The sequence below is a fragment of the Panthera uncia genome, assembly GCF_023721935.1.
Source record: "Panthera uncia isolate 11264 chromosome C1 unlocalized genomic scaffold, Puncia_PCG_1.0 HiC_scaffold_4, whole genome shotgun sequence".
Taxonomy (NCBI): domain Eukaryota; kingdom Metazoa; phylum Chordata; class Mammalia; order Carnivora; family Felidae; genus Panthera; species Panthera uncia.
Genome location: NW_026057585.1, coordinates 11,801,677 through 11,824,933, shown reverse-complemented (window position 1 = coordinate 11,824,933; position 23,257 = coordinate 11,801,677). Strand labels below are relative to the sequence as shown.

At 42.1% G+C, this 23,257-nt stretch overlaps 1 protein-coding gene across 2 annotated transcripts; it reads left to right on the top strand.

The window, feature by feature from the left end:
• Positions 1–3,363: 3,363 nt before the first annotated feature.
• Positions 3,364–23,055, top strand: CD53 (CD53 molecule). 2 transcript variants are annotated; one of them, XM_049616602.1, is made up of 8 exons: positions 3,364–3,455; positions 16,327–16,406; positions 17,490–17,666; positions 19,130–19,204; positions 19,717–19,812; positions 20,313–20,393; positions 21,480–21,563; positions 22,381–23,055. In XM_049616602.1, the coding sequence occupies exons 2-8, from the start codon at positions 16,344–16,346 to the stop codon at positions 22,450–22,452; spliced, it is 648 nt and encodes a 215-aa protein (XP_049472559.1). In that variant the 5' UTR covers positions 3,364–3,455; positions 16,327–16,343; the 3' UTR covers positions 22,453–23,055. The 2 variants fall into 2 exon arrangements, with proteins under 2 accessions (XP_049472559.1, XP_049472561.1); XM_049616604.1 differs by lacking the exon at positions 3,364–3,455 and adding an exon at positions 15,942–16,102.
• The last annotated feature ends 202 nt before the right edge of the window (positions 23,056–23,257 follow it).

Here is a 23,257-nt window from a genome sequence, read left to right as displayed (position 1 = left end):
TTGGGATGCAGTAAAACAGGTGAGAAATGAGGACTAGTGTATGGCTCTGGAGTAGGAGAGAAGTTGCCTGATTTTAGAAATATTTAGGCAAAGGGACAATTTATAGGACACGGGGGTTGATAATATGCTGTGAGGTGGGACAGAGGGTAGCCTAGGACGCCTGACTTGAACAACATGGAGGTTAGTGGGCCTTTCCCCGAGCTGGTGAATACAGGAGAGGAGCAGGTTCAGCAGGAGGATGCCCAGGTTACTAAGCTGAATGTTGCATCCCAGATTTAACGCACTTGCGTGGAGCTCAACGAGAACTCGGGTTCCACGTATAGCTTTGTGAATCTCTGGCACAAAGAGAGAGTAATGGAAGCCACAGAAAACGTGTGAGTCAAGCAAGAAGTCTTTTCTCAGCTCTTTCACCTCAGGGTCCTGTCATCATGACAGCAGCTCTGAGTAAGGGGCACTGCCTCCACAGACTGATGTCAGACGGGGACAGGAGAATTTACGACAGCATTTCTTAAGGGGCAGTTATGCTGAAAATCTGTTCCCTGAGAAAAACCACACAGCCACATGCACACATACATGTTATTTCGTGATCAAATAAGTTTGGAAAAACCTGTTCATCTAGACACTATTAAGGGCTGACAAGTTCTGCAGTAAAGATGCATTTCCTCTTTAATGCAGCATTCTTCACAAGCCAGCCCTGGTCACAGGTGATTCTGTGAATCACATTCACAGAATCTGAATGTGTCAGGGTGAAGGAAGAGAGAGAAAGCTAACCTTTCCCAGATGCGTGTTTTTAAGTCAAGCCCTAGGGAGAGTGTCCACGCCTTCATTTATCAAAGTAAAAAATTGTATCTCAGTGGTAGGTTACACATTTGACAGCTTGGGATACATTGGGCTTATCACTTAGCCCCTCAAGGTTTCAGTCTCAGACAATCCCAGTAGACACAGCAGAGGGAAAACTGGCAGTATAATTTTCAAAATCTGAACTGGTCATAGGGTTTCTAAAAAAGCATTCTCTGTGACTTTGAATTTGAGTCCCAACTGTGCTATTTCTTTAACCAGCAAGGCCATCTTTCAGAATGGAAGGAGAGATAAAGAGTTTTCTAGACAAAAATTAAGAGTTCATGACCACTAAACCAGCTCTGCAAGAAATTTTAAGGCGGACTCTGAATGGAGTTAAAAAAAAAAAAAAAAGACCAAAGCAACAAAGACTAGAAAGGACCAGAGAACATCACCAGAAACACCAACTCTACAGGTAACACAATGGCACTAAATTCGTATCTTTCAATAATTACTCTGAATGTAAATGGACTAAATGCTCCAACCAAAATACATAGAGTATCAAAATGGATTAAAAAAAAAACAACAACAAGATCCATCTATATGCTGTCTGCAAGAGGCTTATTTTAGACCTAAAGACACCTGCAGATTGAAAGTGAGGGGATGGAGAACGATCTATCATGCTAATGGACATCAAAAGAAAGCCAGAGTATGGGGCACCTGGGTGGTTCAGTCCGTTAAGTGTCCAACTTCGGTTCAGGTCATGATCTAATGGTTCGTGACTTTGAGCCCTAAGTCAGGCCCTCTGCTATCACTGCAGAGCCAGCTTCCGATCCTCTGTCTCCCTCTCTCTCTGTCCCTCCTATCTCCCCTCCCAACAATAAATAAACATTAAAAAAAAGAAAGAGGGGCACCTGGGTGGCTCAGTCAATTGAACGTCCAACTTCGGCTCAGGCCATGATCCCGCAGTCTGTGAGTTTGAGCCCCACATTGGGCTCTGCGTTGACAGCTCAGAGCCTGGAGCCTGCTTCGGATTCTGTGTCTCCCTCTCTCTCTGCCTCTCCCCCTCTCATGCTCTGTCTCTCTCTCTCTCTCTCTGTCAAAAATAAATAAACATTAAAAAAAATTTTTTAAATAAAAAAAAAAAAAAAAAAAGAAAGAAAGAAAGCCAGAGTAGCCATACGTATACCAAAGAAACTAGATGTTAAAACAAAGACTGGAACAAAACACGAAGAAGGGCATTATATCATAATTAAGGAGTCTATACATCAAGAAGATCTAACAATTATAAATATTTGTGCCCCCAACCTGAAACACCTAGATATCTAAATCAATTAATAATATACATAAAGAAACTCATTGATAATACAATGATAGTAGGGGACTTTATTTCCTCACTTACATCAATGGATAGATCATCTAAGCAGAAAATCAACAAGGAAACAGTGGCTTCAAATGACACACTGGACCAGACTGACTTAACAAATATATTCAGAACATCTCATCCTAAAGCAGCAGAATACATGTTCTTCCTGGGGGCACATGGCACATTCTCCAGAATAGATCACATATTGGGTCACAAATCAGCCCTCAACAAGTGCATGAAGATCAGGATATACCATGCATATTTTCAGATCACAGTGCTATGAAACTTGAAGTCAACCACAAGAAAGAATTTGGAAAGACCACAAATACATGGAGGTTAAAGAACATCCAATTCTTGTGTTTCTTAGTTGTATAATCTTGAACCGAATATCTAAACTTTTTGAACCTCTGTTTTCTCATCTGTTAGTGGGGATATAACAGTAAATATCTAGAAGGATTATTATTAGATGTTACCATGAATAAACTGAAGGGGAGAGGCTGAGGTTGTACCACAGAGTTGGAAGAGATAAAGCTGGAATTGAAACCCAGAGCTTTGGGTCCTAAATCTGGGGCTCCCTTTACTAACCAAATCATTTCTACCAGTGTCCTTTGGATTGTGTCTTGGGGTTTACCTTTGACAATAACCTTATACAAGGAAAATCCAACTTCTGAGACACAGAAGTCTGGAAACGACAGCCCAATTCAACAGGAGATGAGAGATCTTCTGGAAGGCAGCTGGAGAGAGGGTGGGGAGAAGGCCAAGGGCCTTAAGACACATTCCTGTCTCAGTCCTAGAGAACTTTTAAAAATAATTATTCTTGGGTTCTACTCCAGTCTCAGTCTACCAAATGGAGAGCCAGGCATACTTATTCTTGAGCAGATCCACAAGTAATTCTGAGATGCCACCTCAATTGAGAAGCACTGAGTTTTTCTAGACAAAAATCAATGCCCAAATCACCCTAGAACCCACAAGTGCTCACCGATTAGTGCCTGGACCAGCTCGATCTTTGACTTTTCATGGGTTTCATAGAAACAAGTTTAGTTATTTGTGTGGGTTGTGGGAGTAGGTGTTTAACAGGCCACGGGGGAAGGAGTATCTCTGTACCTCTGAGGCTCAAGAAGGTGGGCAGAGCCTCACTTCCTCCTCTCTTCAACTGGGCTTCCTGTCATCACAGCATGAGCACATTTATTTTCCATTCACTTCTCCTTTTACACAAATAGCCCCGGACGTCCGTGTTACCAGCCTTGTCGTGGCCATTTCAAGTATAATCACCAATCCTGCCTGAAGAATTGAGCGAAAGTGCCTGCAAAAGGTAAGATTGGTGATATTTTCATTGGACTTGAGAGCAAAGACCTGAACCATATTGTGTGGGATAAGGTATCTTCTTAGGAGTCTCCGTAGATCTCTCTAGTAAGCCTAAAACCTCCTGCAACTTCTATTTCACAGATATTTAGTGCATGAAGGTAGAAAGACCAAGATCCTAGCACCCCTCAAAAGGCAAGCAGGCCAGAAAGACTTTTCAATTAATTGGTTCGCATTATCTGATACCTCTTTGGGTCAGGGCGTTTATATGCTTAAGTTGCTTCAGAACTTGAATTTTTGTGTGTAGTCATTTCTGATGTCTGGAGCCCTCTGTGTGACATGAAATTGTGGAGATTTCATACATGTTCAGGTCTCTTAGAAGACCGATCTTGTGATTTTAAGGTGAGGAGAGAGCCAACAGCCAGAGCCTTAAGAAAGGCAGCCGGAAGACGGCAGTTCTTAATTTTACAAATTTTTATGAATCTCACTGTGATTCCTCAGAGCCACTAAATAGAAGGACAGCTACAAATGACAACACCCAGCTCAGAGTCAGGAACACAGAGAATGCCCACTGCCTGTGTATCAAGAGGTAAAAACTGAATGCGCCTAAGAGATGCTTAGATTGATTGTTTTCAAATAGCAGAAAGAACATTGTGATCCTCAGGGTTCTGCCAAACCCTGCCAAATGTATACATTCAGTATACAAAATGTAAATATTGATAAACATAATATGACATGCATCAACCAACAAAACTTGATATTGTAACCATTTCTAATTCACGCCATGTAACGAATGACTGTGGCCTCCTGGACTCGGAAAGTCATGGCCAGGCTTTGGTTCTGGTGGTCTGTGACCACCATAATAGTTACTGGATGTCAGGTGACCACAGGAAACACTGAATATCAGAGCTTTCTCCTTCCAAGACCCGCAAGAATCTCAACTGATCATACCCGGGAGGAGACAGAAAAGTCCTCAAGGACCATACCCACCCACCTAACAATGAGGGATAGCAATGCCACCGAGGGCTTTAGATTCCCAAAGCACCTCAGGGGCCACTGAGCCACAAATTAAAAAATTTTTATTTTATTTGTTTAAGATTTTGTTTTAAGTAATCTCTACACCCAGCGTGGGGCTCGAACTTACAACCTCGAGATCAAGAGTCGCATGCTCTACTGACTGATGCACCCAAGACCAGACTTCTTAATGAATTCATTTAATAATCATATGTTCAGTGCCTCCTGGAGCCAGGCACTGTGCTCTGGAAGATACTGGTGGGGAGGCAGAGTAGCAAGGTAGAGACTGGTCCTGAAAATAGTCCTGCCCTTTAGGAACTCCTGTGGAAGATAAGAGATATCAGATGTGTATGTTATCAGATGTGTATGTGTATGTGTATGATATCAGATGTGTAAGTGCTGTGGAAAGACCACTGAGCAAAGGCAGAGTCGTAGCTGCTGGCTGAACAAAGAAGTTTTACTTCTCAGTCTCCACCAGAATCTGCACTGTTTTGAAATTGCGGTTGGTTTGGAGCAGAGACTGAGCTGAAGCATGATTTCCTGTGTTGTTTTCCCTGTGAGCCAATTAAGAGTACTTAGCCTTTAAATGAAAGGATTGGGAGCCTTTATGCCCACAGGGAATGATTCAAAGCCCATCCCTGTGCACTTGCGGCTGCTAAGCCACTTCTCCTTTGGTAATTGACCGGCACAAACCGGCAAGATCAAGCTCCATTGGTCTTTGATTCCTGGTGTCCTCTGGTTGACCTCTGACCACCCAGAGGGCTTCAGACACCAGATCTGAAACCTGTTCCCCTTCCTTAGTCCCAGCCCACAGCATAAGAACAGCTAAGCGTTGTGCTAAGTGCTGGAGACAGGGAAAGCTGGTGCTTATCAATCTCAAAGCATTTGTAGATTCTGTTATGGAGCACAGACACGACCACACACAAATACAGCACAATGTGATCTTTTCTATAATGGAGGGTAAGTGCACAAAATGTGGTAGGCATGTTGGAGTGTGCCTTGGGAAGGAAGTGACTGCTTTGGGTCGTTTTCAAAGAAGTATGACTTTGCTATGGAGACTGGGGGTAAACAGCGTTCCAGGTAGGGCACAGTATATGCACACTTAAAGAAGTGTGACCCTCCCACCCCCCAGACATATTTGAAATGAGAGTAAGCAAGTCAGGCTGTAGTGCAAGCCATGGCTGCAGGAGCACAGGAAGTGGAAATGTCCCTCTCTGCCTTGGATCTAGAACCCTTGAACCTGCAAGTGAGAAGCAAGACCAAACAACTGGGCGGGTAGTAGGTCTAGGGGTACGCTGAGATGTCAGTATTGATAGGATGTGGCCTGAAATGAGGGTGAAGGGGCAGATTTTTTACTCCTCAATCTCGATTTCCCCCAGATTAGGGTGAAGCTAGGAGCTTTTTTCGAGGTTATGGCCTCTCTCTCTCTCTCTCTCTCTCTCTCTCTCTCGGCTTCTGTTCCAGGAAATGCTATGTTGATTTAGTTACAGTGGTTTGGTTTGTGTTCTTATATTAGTCCTCCCCCAGCACTTCCTGTACTGAGTACCCAGTGTGTGCAGATCACCCCGGGCCCACAGACTGGGTACCTGAACTCAGGAAGCTCCGGGCCCCAAGAGCCCCTGCAGGTACAAAATCCTGAAGCAAAGAAACAGAGAGAGAAGACTGCTACACACAGTAGGCCTCCAGGGTGGCTGCTGGGCCAGAGGAAGCAAGGACTGCAGCTGGAGTGTGACTGTGGGAAAGCTGTCTGGACACAGCTTTCTTCTTTGAGAAGAAGGGAGCCATTTCCAAAGCCATTGGGTGAGCATTCAGACCTCTGTGCTGGGGTACAGAGGCAAGTCCTCTATTCAGTCCCCACGTCACAAGCACACAGGAGGCTTCCTACCCAAGCAGTAACATCAGTACATCATAACTATGGCCAAGAGCTGTCATCATTCCAAATAGAGCACTATTTTCCAAGTGTTAGAATGTTGTTACTTCAGTGGAATTTAGAGGTTATTGAAGTTCGAATAAAGTGTTCAACTCATAGTGAGAGCCCAGGAAATGTTAGCTATTCTTGTAACATTCTAAACTGGTTATTTTCCAGGTAGGGTGAAACTTGTCCAAAATCGTACAATTAAATAGTAATTCCTGATTCTCAATGGGATGCTCCTTCCTCCTCATTACACTATACTCTCTTTCCTTATAAACTTTCTCATAAACGTAAAGAAATCTCCAGTACACTTTAACATGAGCAAACATAAAGAACATGACTTAATTATAAATCCAGTTGATCTGACATCAAGATGCTAACAAATCAAATATTTAAAATATATTTAATTTGTCAAAGTTTTGTTTGACATTTTATATTTCAGGAGAACTGGATTGAGGAATGGGGGTGGGAAATTATTTTGATACCTCATGTCTTTTAAATTTGGACTCATGGCTTAATAATCTATATCAGGAGCAAACAGAGGCTCTAAAGAATCATCCCGTGGTTTGTTCTTCTAAAAACAGCTCCTGTGGAATCTCAGTATTTATACCATTAGGGAATTATGTGATGTAATGACTTAAAGATCAGAATTCCTTAGATTATTTACTCATATTCCACTCCTTCTCTGTCTCTTTAAATTCAGACTTAAAGAAAACTTGCAAAAACACTACCAAGAATTTCTGAATCCCCCTTCCCCTAGATTTCCCAAATAGTAACCTTTTATCACATTTTCTTTATCCTTCCTTGACTTTCTCTTTGGGGGTAATTGCTGGCCTAATATCCTTTCCCACAGAGTACTTTACTGTGTATTTTCTACAAACAAAAGCATTTTCTTACATAACCACTTTATATTCATCAAAATAGGCAATTTACACTGATGCAATACTGTTAACAATCTATAGATTTTATTCAGATTGCATCTGAATTAGTATCCCATTAGTATCTTTATGGAGACTGGAAATCTCTGATCACACATTGCTTTTAACTGTCCTGTTTCTTCAGTCTCCTTCTGCTTGGAACAATTTCTGAGTCTTTCCTTGTATTTCATGACATTGATATTCCTGAAGCTATTTTATAGAATGTCTCTATATTTTATATTTGTCTCCTGTTTCTTCATTACTGGATTCAGGTTATTCAAACTTTTGATGGGAATACCACATAAGCAGCTTTTATTATCCTACAGAGAAACTTGCTTGCTTTGGACATAGCTTGCCTGAATGCACCATAGATGGGTCTCTAGGACAGGGACCCTTCACAGGAAACCTCCACATACTTTCAGCAAAGGGAAACACAACCTCTAAGAAATGAGCCTCCAAGATCATCTGGATTTGTCTTTCCTCATTTTTTCCCTCCTCTTCGCTTCTTCCTTCTTTCTCTCTTCTACAGATCACTAATTTCTCTCCCTGATCGCAGCTTTGAAAAGGAAAAAGTTTTCACCAGACCACAATTTTGGGGAGAACTAAGATGACAAACACATTCCTTGGACAAAGTGACGGAGAAATGAGGGGAAACTAATGCATCAACGTGGATGGTTTGGTGTGGTTTTATTTGAGTATCACCTCTCCCCCTGCAATTGCTTATTACTTCCTCAAAGAGACATACTTGCAGAACCCCCATTCCTCCGCAGCCACTGCTCACAGGGGTTCACGCTGAAGGATGGAAGGAGTCCTCCTGGGGCTCCTCACACTGCAGGGCTGTGAGTTGGATTGGGAAGTGAGAGACACAACATGGAGCCTGGGGCAGCAGAAGGAAGGTGGGCTAGGAGGCTGCGAGACCTTGCCTTGTGCCCTATGTTTGCTGTTCATTAGCTGGGTGACCTTGCACCAGTAAATAAGATTTATTTGTGAAGAACTTGGCATTGTACAGGGTTCAGTGAACTCCATCATCTATTTAAATTTATTTTGGCCTGAACTCAGGGGCCCTCTTCGAGAACAGATTTTCTTTCTATTTAGAAAAATCTTGTGTGAATCAAGGCCCCACTTTCCACAAACCTCTACAGTCTCTGTGTAGAAAGGGATAGGAAGCCAACAGTCACCTTGATGAATATCTTGTCCTTCTGTGTAAATTGTCAAATAGATCCACATAGAGAAAAATGTCTAGGAAGGTGTTCACCAAAAATGTCAGTTGTGGTTATCTTTGGATATAGGGTTTCAGAAGATTTTTATGCTTTACACTTGTACTTTCTTTATTGTTTGAATTTTTTTGCAGAGGGTGAACAAAGATTTTTTTTTAAGTGTTTACCCAAAAATGAATCAAGCAAAGGATTATTAAAGGCCTTCTGGTCCCTTCTGGTCCCTCAGATGTATTTTATTCCTGAAAATCTAGCAGGAAGCTTGGGGTTGCCCTTAGGAATGGACTGGTAGGGAAGCTCTAAACTTGATCTTTTATGCATAGGGGCACTTTTACCCCAATGTTTATAGCGGCACTTTCAATAACAGCCAAATTATGTAAAGAGCTTAAATGTCTATCAGCTGACGAATGGATAAAGGAGATGTGGTTTATATAGTCAATGGAATACTACTTGGCAATGAGAAAGAATGAAATCTGGCCATTTGTAGCAACGTGGATGGAACTGGAGAGTGTTACACTAAGTGAAATAAGTCAGGCAGAGAAAGACAGATACCATATGCTTTCACTCATATGTGGATCCTGAGAAACTTAACTGAAGACCAGGAGGAAGGAAAGTGGTTGGGGGTGGGGGAGTTACAGAGGGGGAAGGAGGCAAACCATACAGACTCTTAAATACTGAGAACAAACTGAGGGATGATGGGGTTGGAGGAGAAAGGAAAGTGGATGATGGGCATTGAGGAAGGCACCTGTTGGGATGAGCACTTGGTGTTGTATGGAAACCAATTTGACAATAAATTATATTTAATATAAATACAATAAAATACACAAAAAAGAGAAATAAAACACATTTTCACTCAAAAAATAAATAAATACACGATCTTTTAGTCAGTGTTCACTGAACCAAGCACTCTGATGCTGAGCCATCCAGGAAATGTTATCTCATCTAACCCCCTGAACACCCTGTGAACCGTATGTGAATATCACTATTTTAAAGATGAGACGGTTGTGAAAGAGAGGTTACACAGCTTACCCCAGGCCACACTGCTGGCATGCAGCACTACCAGAATTCAAAACGAGGTCCATCTGATTCCATTAACTAGTGTTTATCAAACTGTGTTCCATGGAACACTATGTCCTTTGAGTTATTATAAGTAATCTTGTAAGAACAGGTGTGTGGTAACAATGTACATTAGTGTATGACAAGTTGCTCAGAAGTCGTTCATTAAAAGAACTATTTATTGCTTTTTCTTTTATTTTTATTTAATCCTGTTTACTTCCAAAATTATTTGACCATGGATTCCTTTCAGTCCCTATGGTTTTGTTTGCTTGATTTTGTTTGGGGAACACTTATTAACATCTCATAAATATAACAGTCTGCATAACACCGAAGCTATCTTACTGTGGTTCCAAGACTGGATCACATAAGGCTATATTGAATTGATAGCTTCTTGAAGCTTCTGTCCCAACCTTAGCCACTTTTTTGTTTTTTAAGTTTGTTTTTAGCCACTTCTTTGTTTTTTAAGTTTGTTTGTTTGTTTACTCACTTATTTATTTATTTTTGAGACAGAGAGAGAGAGAGAGAGTACACAAGAGCAGGGGAGGAGCAGAGACAGAGGGAGAGAGAGAATCCCAAGCAGGCTCCACGCTGTCAGCACAGAGCCCGAGGTGGGGCTCAAACTTCCAAACCAAGAGATCACGACCTGAGCCAAAACCAAGAGACGAACGCTTAACTGACTGAGCCACACAGGTGCCCCCCAACCTTAGCCATTCCTAAGCTTGACTGCTTCAAGACTAGATTTGATGACCCCGCAAGTATGGGTTTAAAAAGGGGGGAGGCATAGAACTAGGAATGCACACGATGGTTTACTAGCCCAAGATCATTGCTTGGCAGAAACTAAAAAGTGAGCTTCATTCCTGGCCTCCACAGCGGGCCGTGGGAGATGGCCACAGCTAACTGCAGTTTCATCACAGGAGTTTCCTGGAAGCTGATGTCAGGGACTTTCTTCACTGAACCATGAGTCATGGGGCTGGGCAGCAGATTCTGACTGCAGAGAGATATCAGTTCTTCCAGACCGTGGGGTCGGAAGGGGCAGGAGCTGATAACTGGCACAGTCACAAGGAAGAAAGCGGGGTGGGGGGGTGGGGGAGCAGAGTGCTGTTCTATCTGTGTTAATACAAAAAGTGGGGCCATCACTGCGTGTGGTGAAAGTAGTGACCATCTCCACCAAATAGGCAGCTTTTCTCCTTCAACTGGTGGGAGTCTCAGCAAGTGGAAAATCATGGAAAGAGAAACAAGAGGTTTTTCTTCCTGTCGAAGGGAAGAATCAGGAGGGCCATTTGCAGGTCTCTGGCTGCCTCATTAGTTGGTGCTCTGTGGACACTTCAATTACGGGGGCCTGAAGCAGGTCTCACAGAATCCCCGGATGTTAGGGAAGCGGTGACCTTAGGAGGCATCTGGCCCAACCTTCTGTGTAAGTTATTGGCCCACGTCCAAAAGTTTAGCTTCTTGGTGCATAAATCTCAAGCCCAAGGCTTCGGATGCTGCCGTGTCACGTTTATTGCACTCCATCAGCTTATTTGGGGTTAATGGACAAAGGTTTATTGAAGAATCGCACTTTTTTTTAGTGTGATCAGGGGACTGTGTAAGATCTCGAGGATTCAAAGATGAATAAACTAGTTCCTACCCTCAAGGAGCTCACATTCCAGAGAGGAAAGAGATAATTATAAGACAAAGTGGCTAGGGCAATAATGGAGATGTGTAGGTATTACAGGCACTCCTTGTGGGGAGTCGGCTGGGGTGTGGAGAGGTAGACACAAGGAGAGAGGGCTTCCTGGAAGAGTGACACTGGAGCCGAGTGTCAGGATGAATAGTGGCTAACCAAAGTAAGGGGTCAGAGGGAGAGAAAGGGACAAATTCCAGCAAAGGGCACAGGTAAAGAAGGAGCCATTAAAACAAGCACTCAGTGTTGCTCTCTAGACAGGAGATGTTGCCATAAGTTTGGAGAAATGGACAGGAACAAATTAGGAAGGGCCTTTTGACGAATGCGTACATGCCTAAAACTGTCACAACAGTCAAGGTAACATATTCATCACTTCCAAAAGATTATTTGTGGTCTTTTGCAATCCCTTTCTCCTGCCTGTCTCTATTCTCCTTTCATTTATCTAACACTGCCACTACCATCACTTTCCTCTACGTCCGTCCCCAATGACTGATCTGCTTGCTTTCTGTTCCTATATATCAGTTTTCATTTCCAGAATGGTATAGAACTGGAATCATACAGTATGGATCTTCTTTCTGTCTTTGTTCATCCACCATAATTATTTGGAGATTCATCAGCGCTGTGTTGTGTATCAACAGTTGACTTTTTATTTTCTCCAGAGTGGTGCACCATTTCATAGCTATATCAACTTGTTTTTCTATTCATCTGTTGATGGACCTTGGGTTGTTTCCAGTTTGGGGCTATTACAGATAAAGCTGCAGTGAACATTCTTGGATAAGTCTGTATGACCATATGCTTTTTGTTCTCTTGGTAAATTCTTTGGAGTGGTGTGGCTGAATCATATGATAAGTGTATGTTTAGCTTTTCACAAAACTGGCAAAATGTTTTTCAAAGTGGATATACCATTTTACATTTTCACCAAAACCATAGCCTTATCAGTCCCTGGTATGGTCAGTTTTTTGTCTTTGGTTTTTGTTGTTGTTGTTTGTTTGTTTTTGTTTTAATTTTAGCCGCTCTAGGAGGTACGGGTATCTCATTTCCCCAATTTACATTTCCCTAATGATTAATGAAGTAGAGTACTTTTTCATGAACATATTCTCCATCCATGTGTCTTCTTTGGTGAACTATCTGTTCATAACTTCTGTCCATTTTTATGTTTTTATTTTTTTATTCTTAAAAAATGTTTATTTATTTTGAGAGAGAGCACGCGTGCAAGCAGGGGGAGGGGCAGAGAAGAGGGAGAGAGAGAATCCCAAGCAGGCTCCACACTGAGTGGGGAGCCCAACATGGGGCTCAGTCTCAGATCTCACAACCGTGAGATCGTGACCCGAGCCGAAATCAAGAGTTGGATGCTTAACTGACTGAGCTGCCCAGGCGCCCTGTCCATTTTTAAATGGGACTCTTTGTCTTCTGAGTTTTGAGAATATGTTGTCACAAATGGGAGGATTTTCTTCTTTCTCATGGCTGAACAATGTTCTTTTGTATATTTATACCACATTTTCTTTATTGAAGTTTGGACCTAGGTTGTTTTCCTGTCTTGGCTATTGTCAATAATGTTACAATATACATGGGGCTGCAGATATTTGAGACCGTGATTTCCTCTCCTTTGGATATATACCCAGAAGCGGGATTGCTGGATCGTAGGGTAGTTCTATTTTTAATTTTTTTTTTTTTTTTAGAAACTTCCATACTGTTTTCCATAGTGGCTGTAACCAATTTACAGTCCCACCAACAGTGCAACGAGGGTTGTCTTTCTCCATGTCCTCTCACTACTTGTTATCTCTTATTTTTTTGATGATAGCCATTCTAACAGGTATGAGGTGATACCTCATTGCAGTTTTGAATTGCATTTCCCAACCCGATGGTTAGATGTTGAGCATCTTTTTCTGTACCTGTTGTCCATCTGTGTGTCTTTTTTAGAAAAATGTCCATTCACTTGCTCTGCCCATTTAAAAAAAAAATTTATTTATTTACTGTGAGAGAGAGAGAGAGAAAGAGAGAGTGGGGAAGGAGCAAGGAGAGAGGGGGAGAGAGAGAATCCCAAGCAGGCCCTGCATTGTCAGCATGGAGCCTGAGGCAGGTTTGAATTCACAAATTGTGAGATCATGACCTGAGCCAAAATCTAAAGTCAGATGCTTAACCAACTGAGCCAGCCAGGCACCCCCTTCTCCTCATTTTAAAATCAGATTTTACTTTTTGTTTATTGCTATTCAGTTGTAGGAGTTCTTTATATATTGTGAATATTAACCTCTTCCCAGATATATGATGCAAATATTATTTCCCATTAAGTAGGTTGTCTGTTCATTTTGTTGATGGTTTCTTTTACTGTGCAGAAGATTTTAGATTGATACAGACCATTTGCTTATTTTTGCATTTGTTGCCTTTGTTTCTGGTGTCATATCTGAAAAATCCTTGCCAAAACTAAATGTCAAGGAGCTTTCCTTTTATGTTTTCTCCTAGGAGTTTTGTGGTTCCAAGTCTTACATTCAAGTCTTTATGCCATTTTTATTTTATTTTTGTGATTGGTGGAAGATAGGGGTCCAGTTCAATTCATTCGCAATGTGGCTGTCCAGGTTTCCAAACACAATTTATTGAAGAGACTGCCTTTTCCCATTGTATGTGCTTGGCTCCTTTGCTGTAAATAAATTAACCACATATGCATGGGTTTATTTCTGGGCTTTATATTCTGTTCCATTGATTTATGTGTTTGTTTTTTATGCCAACATCATACTGTTTTAATTACTATAGCTTTGTAATAGATTTTGAAATTAAAACATATAATGCTTCTAGTTTTGTTTTTCTTTTTCAAGATTTCTTTGGCTATTCAGGGTCTTCTGTGGTTCCACAAAAATTTTAGAATTGTTTATTTTGTATCTGAGAAAAATGCCATTGAAATTTTTATAGGGATTGCATTTAATCCATGGATTACTCTGGGTGGTGAACAATATTAATTCTTCCAATCCAAGAGCATAGAATATATTTCCATTTATTTGTGTCTTCTTACATTTCTTTCATCAGTTTCTTGTTGTTTTCAGTGTCCAGGATCTCTTACCACTTTGGTTAAACTTATTCCTAAGCATTTTATTCATTTTATTTTATTTTATTTTAATGTTTATTTTTTAAGAGAGAGAGAGAGAGAGAGAGAGAGTGCAAGCAGGGAAGGGGCAGAGAGAGAGAGGGAGACACAGAATCCAAAGCAGGCTCCAGGCTCTGAGCTGTCAGCACAGAGCCTGATGTGGGGCTCGAACCCATGAACTGTGAAATCATGACCTGAGCGGAAGTTGGACACTCAACCGACTGAGCCACCCAGGCACCCCAGCATTTTATTTTTTTTGATGAAATTTTAAATGAGATTGTTTTCTTAACTTCTCTTGCTGATAATTCATTACTAAATGTTCTTTAATCCAATTGGCTATCTTGTGTCATACCTGGAATATTTAGAGCATTTCATTTACTGTGCTATTAATATGGCTAGAGTTGAGAATATTTGCTTTCTATTTTCCCCATCTGTTCTTTGTTTTTCTTTTAGTCTGTGCAGGTTGCTATAACACACTACTACAGAGTAATTTACAAACCACAGAAATTTACTTCTCACAGTTCTGAACCCTGGAAGTCTGAGATCAGGATGCTAACATGGTCAGGCGAGGCCACTCCTGAGTTGCAGACCTTTTGTTGTGTCCTCACAAGGTGGAAGGAGCTAGCAAGCACTCTGGGGTCTCTTTTAGAAGAGCTCTAATCCCATTCAGGAGGGTTCTACTCTCATGACCTAACTACCTCCCAAAGGCTCCACCTCCTAACACTATCACATTGGGCATTAAGATTTCAACATGTGGATGTTGTGGGGACACAGACATTCAGACCACAGCAGTTTCCTTTTTCCTCTTTTTAGGTTTCTTTCAATTAATCTAGTAGTTTAAAATAATTTTTTATTTCCCTTGCTTGCTTATTAATTACAATTCTTTGTTTTGTTATTTTAGAGGTTGCCTTATGGTTTATACTTTACATCTCTAACTCACCACAGTCTTTCCTCAAGTGACATTACCACAACACACATGAGAACCTTATAATAGTATATTTCCATTTCTCCCTTCCCAGAGAGTTCCTTTAAGACTAAATAATCATGGGTTTCACTTACTGACCTATCCCTCAAGACCATCTGATTTCTGGCTGCTGTTAAGAGGGTAGAAGCAATGGATTATACACGCAATCTATATACTAGAAAAGGCATAGTTCTAATGGGAAAAAACCAATAAATTGACATTCTGCCTTATGGATCAGTCTTATGTGCAGTTTTAAAATATGAGTTACTCTAGGGAAACTAATTGTGTCTGACAGAAAATTCACAATTGTGTATCCAGATCTCTAGAACTGAGGATGAGGCTTTGCACATTAATGTCCTTGCTGGGAAATGAAATTATATTTTTTAAAAAATCAAGCTCCAATTTCTATCCCTTTTCATTCCTCCATTGGGTATTGGTTAGCCAGTTTTACCTCTGCTGTAAGATTCACATCTTCTGGAGGGTAGGTACTGGAGAGTCATGGTTATATCTCTCACTGTATCTAGGACAGAAAACATCATAAACGTTGCTTCAATAAAAGAATGAATCAGACATAGGTACCCCCCCCCCCATTTTCATGTGGAGAGGTTTATAGACCACATGTGGTATGTACATGCATCTCAGGGCATTTAAGGAACAGGCTGATCAAGTCACTGACCTTCTCCACAGCTGATGAATCAGCTGATTAATGCCTGAACCCTGGTCACCTTCTTGAGCGAGTGCCCAAGCTCTAGTCTCTGAGAATTGGCCTAGGGGTGTCACTGTGACTCACTCTCCTCTGAGAGCAGCTCCATGGGTTTCTTCTACAGCATCTAATTCAGCGGTAAGCATTCTTGGCTTGCAGAATTGGAGCCAAAGTGAGAGTCCAAGATAAACCGATTGGTACCTCAATGCAGAGATCGAGAGATCCGGGAGTTTGGGGAAACTTCCCAGAGGAGAGTCGCAGCTCAAACCCATGGTGATGCTGGAGATTTTAAACCCTGAACATTTGTGTCCTCTCTTCTCTGGTGCCAGGTCACTTACCTCCTCTTTTCTTTCACTTTTTAGGGCAAGAATATCCCAGCATGGGCATGAGTGGCTTGAAATTGCTGAAGTACGTTCTGTTTTTCTTCAACTTGCTCTTTTGGGTAAGTGTGTTTCTTCCGAGCATGACTGAGCTCACCTCCTCCCGGCTACACTCTATTTCTCTGTCCTCTACTGAAGAGTCTGCTACGAAGAGCAACCAATGCGTGTTGGAATGACATAACCAGCTTAGAACAAGGGAGTAATAATTTCCTCCCCTTTTCCCATCCTCCCATAGGATATGCTTATACAATTGAAAAGTACCAGTGCAGTTATTTATAGGCGGGCTGTTTCTCTCTGGGGACTTTAGGCGACTACTGCTCACTGCTGACATCTACGGGTGAGAAACCTGACACTCTACGTTCTGTGTATAAATGACTCTTTTTCTTGCTCTCCCCTCGCCCCAGTCCCTTAGACAAATAGCTGATTGAAAATGAAGTCCCCTTTCTCGGGAAAGTTTCACTGTACCAAATCCAGCAATTGAACTTCAAATATAGAATCGGTTTGTACTCAAGTGTCTATGAGAAGATTCTTAAAAGTTTGGCTTCTCTAGCTTTCTGCCTAGCAAGATAAACTTCTCACCCAGGGCCTCCCCTCTAACGGTTGTGGTTTCCAAAGGGAAGACCACGTGTAAGCCGTTGTGGGAACGAGGAGTGGGGGATCTGAAGCACGAAGATACTGTATTACTCACAGGAAGGAGCTTCCCCTGCTATCTGATATGGGTGGGATGAAGCATGAGTAGGACATCACGGGTAGAAGCTAGGGTCACCTCTTTTCTGGATGCATGGGGAAAGCTGGAGAAAGAGGTTGCTCATGACAGTCTCAATAGAAGCAATGGAGGGGCGCCTGGGTGGCTCAGTCGGTTGAGCGTCTGACTTCAGCTCAGGTCACAATCTCGCAGTCTGTGAGTTCGAGCCCCATGTCAGGCTCTGGGCTGATGGCTCAGAGCCTGGAGCCTGCTTCCGATTCTGTGTCTCCCTCTCTCTCTGCCCCTCCCCCGTTCATGCTCTGTCTCTCTCTGTCTCAAAAATAAATAAACGTTAAAAAAAAAATTAAAAAAAAAATAGAACCAATGGAAAGAGCTGATTCTAATTTGAAGTGAGAATGTGAGCAGATATTCAAGAGTGTTGCGGAATTCTTTCTTTCAGTTTTGTGGCTGCTGCATTTTGGGCTTTGGGATCTATCTCTTGATCCACAACAACCTCTGGTTGCTCCCCTTCCTCCCACTGGGCAATGTGCTTGTCATCGTGGGCTCCATTATCATGGTGGTTGCCTTCCTGGGATGCATGGGCTCCATCAAGGAGAACAAGTGCCTGCTTATGTCGGTGAGTCCTTTGCAGCAGATGTGGTACCCTAGGTAGAGGGACGTGATGCCCTAAGCCCCAGGCAAGATATTTCTTGGTGGCTAATCTATGGTCACAGGGAAATCATAGGAACATAAGATTGGCACTTTAGACCATTTGAGTCTGTCTAGACCACTAGTATTTTGTTTCTGACTGGGATCCCAGGGATGGGTGGCAGAGGACATTGCTATCCTCCTTGGGATTCATTTTACAGTGTTACTAATGACCCGCATCATAATTTGCCTTTATGGCATTTTATTTCTTCATGTCTGGTTGAAATCGAGTGTCATCCACCTGCCTAAGTGCTCTTCACATTGGTACGTATTTTGAGGATCTGAGTCAGAGTCACTAAGTGGTGGAAAATCTACTCTCTAGATTCTTCTGAGTACTGTGGCCTTCCTAAAAGGAGGCAGAAAATGCTTCTCTATCTCAGATCTGCACAAGGCACACTAGAGTGTGATGACTCAGCTTAGGTGAAGGCCTAGGTGGCAGCCATTGTGATCTAACATGAGAGATGCTAGAACCTTTCAGTTGCTCCCTGTCAGTTAAGTATCCTGAGGAGAACCCTTGGACTTAGGTTTTGTTTGTAAGCTCTCTGAAGGAAGTCTCCTTGTTGCTCTAGTAGACCCAGAATAGTGCTTGCTGTAACAGTGCCACTCCGTCCGTAAGTAAGTGTTCCCAGTTGCCTCGGTTCTTCCTTAAGTCATTGGTCAATCTCTTTTCCTTTATGAATCAACTCAAACTGGAGCCAAGAGATAGAATTAAGAAGTCCCTGTTCTCAGATAGCTCTCAGATTAATGGCAAAAGATAGGAGATGATAGACACAGGGAAAAGGTAAAGCCGCCAAGATTAGTGTTGGGATAAAAAGGTGAAGGAGAGGGAAGAAGTGAAAATGTGTTTTCTGTGGTGTGTGATTAGCATAGAGGGAGCAAGCTTCTCCAGTTGGAGATAAATAAGGGTTAGGAGGGTGACTAGAATACCTCTTCTCCCCACCTGTACAGGGCTCCTCTCAACTTCCACTATCACCTGCCCCCACCCCAAACTAGCCCTGATCTTGCAGAAAGGACCAGGCCCCAAACTCCAAAGGCACATAGGTTAGTTTGCTGGTCTTTTGTTCAGCTGTCAAAAAGCCGATGCCAAAATTGCTTCATTGATTCAACAACTAGTATTGCATATGCATTATGCGCCTGGAATTGGGTAGGCACAATGGGAAGGGGAGAACAAAGTTACAAGACAGTTGATCTGCCCTCCAGAGACTTGGGGTCTAGTTGTAGAAAAATGACACACAGCCCTCATAAAGCAAGAGAAGGTTTATGAATGTCCGAGCGGGCAGGAACAGGAGCCTCTGCACATGTGCAAAGACACACCTAGATGTTTCCAGCGTGGCGTGGGAGTGAGGGAAGAATGGGAATCAGCACTGTGAGCATGTCTCTGCTTTGCTTCAGTTCTTTATCCTGCTGCTGATTATCCTCCTTGCGGAGGTGACCTTGGCCATCCTGCTCTTCGTGTATGAACAGAAGGTAAGCTACAAAGAGCACAACTCGTTGTATTTCTGGCTGTAGGGAAGAAGTTGGCCCCAAATAAATCCTATAATAGAGGTAGAAGCAAAGTGGAAAAGGGATGGAAGAAGAAAAATCAACTGTAATTGGGGAGAGGAAAAAAATTCTTAAAGGAGATTGCTGTTGAGTCATGCTTTGAAGCATGAATAGGAAGAGCTATAAAAACAAGTTTATCTTCCTCCTACTTACTTTTCTCCATGTTTGGCAGTAGAAAATGTCTGTCTCCATGCCTAAGAGAGCCCATGCTTTGGTTGTCCCTCTTCCTCTGAAAAACTAGAGTTCTGGAAGGGCAAGAGATCACCACCACGCACCATCTTCCTGTATATATACTCCCTCTTGTCACACCCTTAGCTCTGAGGAGATCATTTGGAAGGGAGGAGCAAATGGAACCATTAGCCTATACTAGAAATTGCTTATTCCTTGAACTCACCTGCTTTTTATAATGTCTCCTCTGCTGGGATGTGCCCGCCCAGCTGAATAAGTATGTGTCTGAGAGCCTGACTACCAGCATCCAGAAATACCGCTCGGACAACAGCACCAGGGAGATGTGGGATTCCATCCAGTCATTGGTGAGTGTAGATGAAATCCTCCTCAGCTCAACCAGATTTGATTTTCCAACCTCAGTCCCTGGGAGCTAGAAGGACCTTCCTTTCTTGAAAGTTTCAGAATTTAAGGTCCACAGTCCCTAAGTCAGAATAACAGGAATCAGTTTTATTGGTACAAAATTGTCTACATTCTCTCATCCTTCCCATTCTCAGGTAGGCTTATTATCTAAGTCCTACTGAGACGTAAGGAAGACTCAACCATGTCAGACTAAATCCGCTGTGTGTTTAATTTTTCATGTGTAAAATGTGAGTAAATTAAATATGCCCTGTCTGCTTCAAGCAACCTTATGTGATGGAAATGGTATGATGGATTTGAAAGTATTTTGTTCTCAGGAGCCATAGTAGCCCAGGTAATTCTGGATTTTTGGCTAGAGTCAGATATGAAGGGCCCACCTTCTCTCCAAGGTTCAATTTTCTTTCTGTTGACTTTCTAACCATCACATTCTTGGGGGTTTGGCTTTTAGCTGCAATGTTGTGGTGTCAATGGAACAAGTGATTGGAACGGTCACCCACCAGCATCTTGCCCCCAAGGTCCACAAGTTCAGGTAATTTTTTAAGCAATATTTCTGTTATTAATCTCTTTGGTTAAACTTTCAATTGTCTTAGAAACTCCAGTCATACTGAGCTTAATCGTCCCCGCCAGAAACAGGGAACCTTGGACAAAACAGAGGCCAGGGAGACAACCCAGGTAACTAAACAAACTAGACAAAAGTTGTCCAGACAACTAGACAAAAGAAACAAAAAAGGAACAGCCTCATTTAGACTAGGAAGGCCATCACAAATCTTGCTACTCTAAACTATTACATTAGAGGGGGGAAGGTTTATGTGATGACAGTGGTAGATCTACATTTTTCTTGAGCAAAAATTAGGTCTTATTGTTGAAAGAGAAATTTGTAAAGGTGAGCTAGAAAAGCTTCTCCTTCTTCCTCTTTCTCTGCTCTTCTTTCTTGGAAAAGACATCACCCAGCCCCTTGGTGAAATGAATCATAAATGAAGGAGTGAGGAGTTGGGGAGAGAGATAGTTGGTGGAACTATTGAAACAACCGGTCCACTGAATTCGGACCTCCAGATTAAGCCCAGAGAAGAAGCCAAGGTCATATTCCCTCAAGATCAAGTTCCTAAATTCCTGTTACCCCATGTTATGCACCCTTGGGATTTTTTGAAAATCTCCAGACATTTTTAGGTCTGTGAAGAAAGACTGAAACACTCACCAACGAGAGCTGCCCTGGAGCTTGGTAGGGCCATGATAGATTTACATTTCAGCAGAAGCTGAGATGCAACCAAACCTAGAATTCCACGGGCTATATTCACTTTTAGTAATCTCAAGTCAGCAGTGAGAGTTCAAAAAAACCTAAGGATACCTATTGCTAAGGTGCCTCTCAGGAGCTACTTTGACTCAGTGTGCAAAGATCTAGGACTTCTGCATCAGGTGTCACTGTAATGATAACAACACCAGAAAGGGTTCTGTTTAATGTTTGCTGCTTGAAGCCTGTTTCTTCAACCATAGAAAGAAAATAAAAATGGTCTAAGTCTCTTGGCATAAGGCAAAATAGAAACTATCTTCTGAAATTAGCCTCCTGATAAAGTCAAATAATATAGTGTTATCATTTGTACTTGTGATTTTTTTCTAGGGTTGCTACGCAAAAGCAAAACAGTGGTTTCATTCCAATTTCCTGCATGTTGGAATCATCACTATCTGTGTATGTGTGATCCAGGTAAGAACTTAACCACAGGACTATCGTGAAGATTAAATTATTTAAGCCATGTAAGGTTTTAAAACACTACCAGGTACATAGTACATGCTCAATAAATATGAGCTTCCCCAGTCACGTAGCAAATGATGTCATTACCAATTTGAGGCATACAGAAAATATCCCGATCTATCGGGTCAACTTATCCCTAAGAGATATGATTGCTTCATAGTCAAATTAAAGGTCATCAAGCAGACCCCTACTTTGGTCATTCACTCAGCTGGGATGGAAAAGCTTGCAATAGATAAACATTCTATATGAAAATTTGGCCTTGTATGCTAAGCAGGAGTTGATAAAAGTTACAATCAATTTCCTCCTTGTTTCTCTGCTTAGCATGATAAGTCAGGGGCAAATTTTTTATTATGTGACATTTCTACTATTTTTATATACAAGTGTTTTGGGTGTGTCACAGAATAACTAAGATATCGATCAAGAAGCTCCGGGGGAAACAGTTTTTCTCTGCTTGGAAACCAAGGAGTCCCAGGGCATGTGTAGAGATGGCTCACTGCACAGCGTTGACTTGTGCAGAACTTGACTATACAAGTGACTTCTTAAGGAGACAAAGATGTCCCAACACTCTATCCTCTACTGTTTTTGCACCATCATCTCCTGCTGCCTTTCTAAAGCTAACTAAGGGAACGGAGAAGGAATTGGAAGTGATGGCAGGAAGGGTGGTTCCAGTGTGAGGAATACTTTGTTTTTCTCTAGGGCTAATCCCAGGGGTTATGGGAGAGATGGCTCCTCCTATGAAGACCTGATATTTTCCCAACTCTTTTCTCAGGTGTTGGGGATGTCCTTTGCGCTGACCTTGAACTGCCAGATTGATAAAACCAGCCAGGCCCTAGGGTTGTGACACGCTACTGCCTTGTGCTGGAGAGGCTTATTTCATCTCTGGAAATCCAAAGTCATTTATAGCATGAAACCCTAAATGGTCACCTCTTGGCCTGGTGTCTTTGTCCCCCTCTCATCTCTTCCCTGTTTTGGTCCCTGTCTCATATAACCAGAGAAGAGATGTGTTTGCTAGTCATTTCCCATCTCAAGCACCAGAACAATCATTCACCCACTCATGGAGACGCACCTATGTCCCTCAAGGTGGTGACACTAATACCGACCATTTTTCAGACACGAGAGGCCAAGAGACCTCTGGCACTAATGGTTCAAGATCAAAGGATGAGTCTGGGACTTGAATCTTTGCATCTTCTTATTGTCAAATAACTCTCTAGCTTCCAAATGATGCCCTGTCCACTCTCCAAAGTCAAGCAAAAGACACACTGAAGGGAGTTCTGGGGCCAGACTCACTGGATCACTGTTACAACCCCCTGCTTCCTTTTGGCTGGGCCTGGGCCTTGGCTACAGGAATGACAGAGTACTCTTTCTCCAAAGGGTAAGGTTTCTTTCAACTTCCTTATTACGGGCCTTATTGATTCATTCTGTCCTTCCAGAAGAAACTGTCTAGTGATTTGTATCCTGACTTCAGCCAATCTCAGCCTTTGATTTACATAGCTGTGGAGGAACTCAGCAGGACCAGTATCTCTGGTGGTTTAGCTGATAATCACATTCATAAGAATTCTGGTGTTATTTCTCTATCAAATAAGGTTTTGTTAATGTACTATTTTAACTCTTCAATAAACAAAATAGCTTGTGATCTCAATCATTAC

Excerpts from the sequence above, each read along its gene's own strand:
- CD53 (XM_049616602.1), top strand. The coding sequence starts at position 16,344 with ATGGGCATGAGTGGCTTGAAATTGCTGAAGTACGTTCTGTTTTTCTTC. Across the intron at positions 16,407-17,489 it reads TCTTCAACTTGCTCTTTTGG|TTTTGTGGCTGCTGCATTTT; the intron begins GTAAGTGTGTTT and ends TCTTTCTTTCAG. Across the intron at positions 19,813-20,312 it reads GGGATTCCATCCAGTCATTG|CTGCAATGTTGTGGTGTCAA; the intron begins GTGAGTGTAGAT and ends TTTGGCTTTTAG.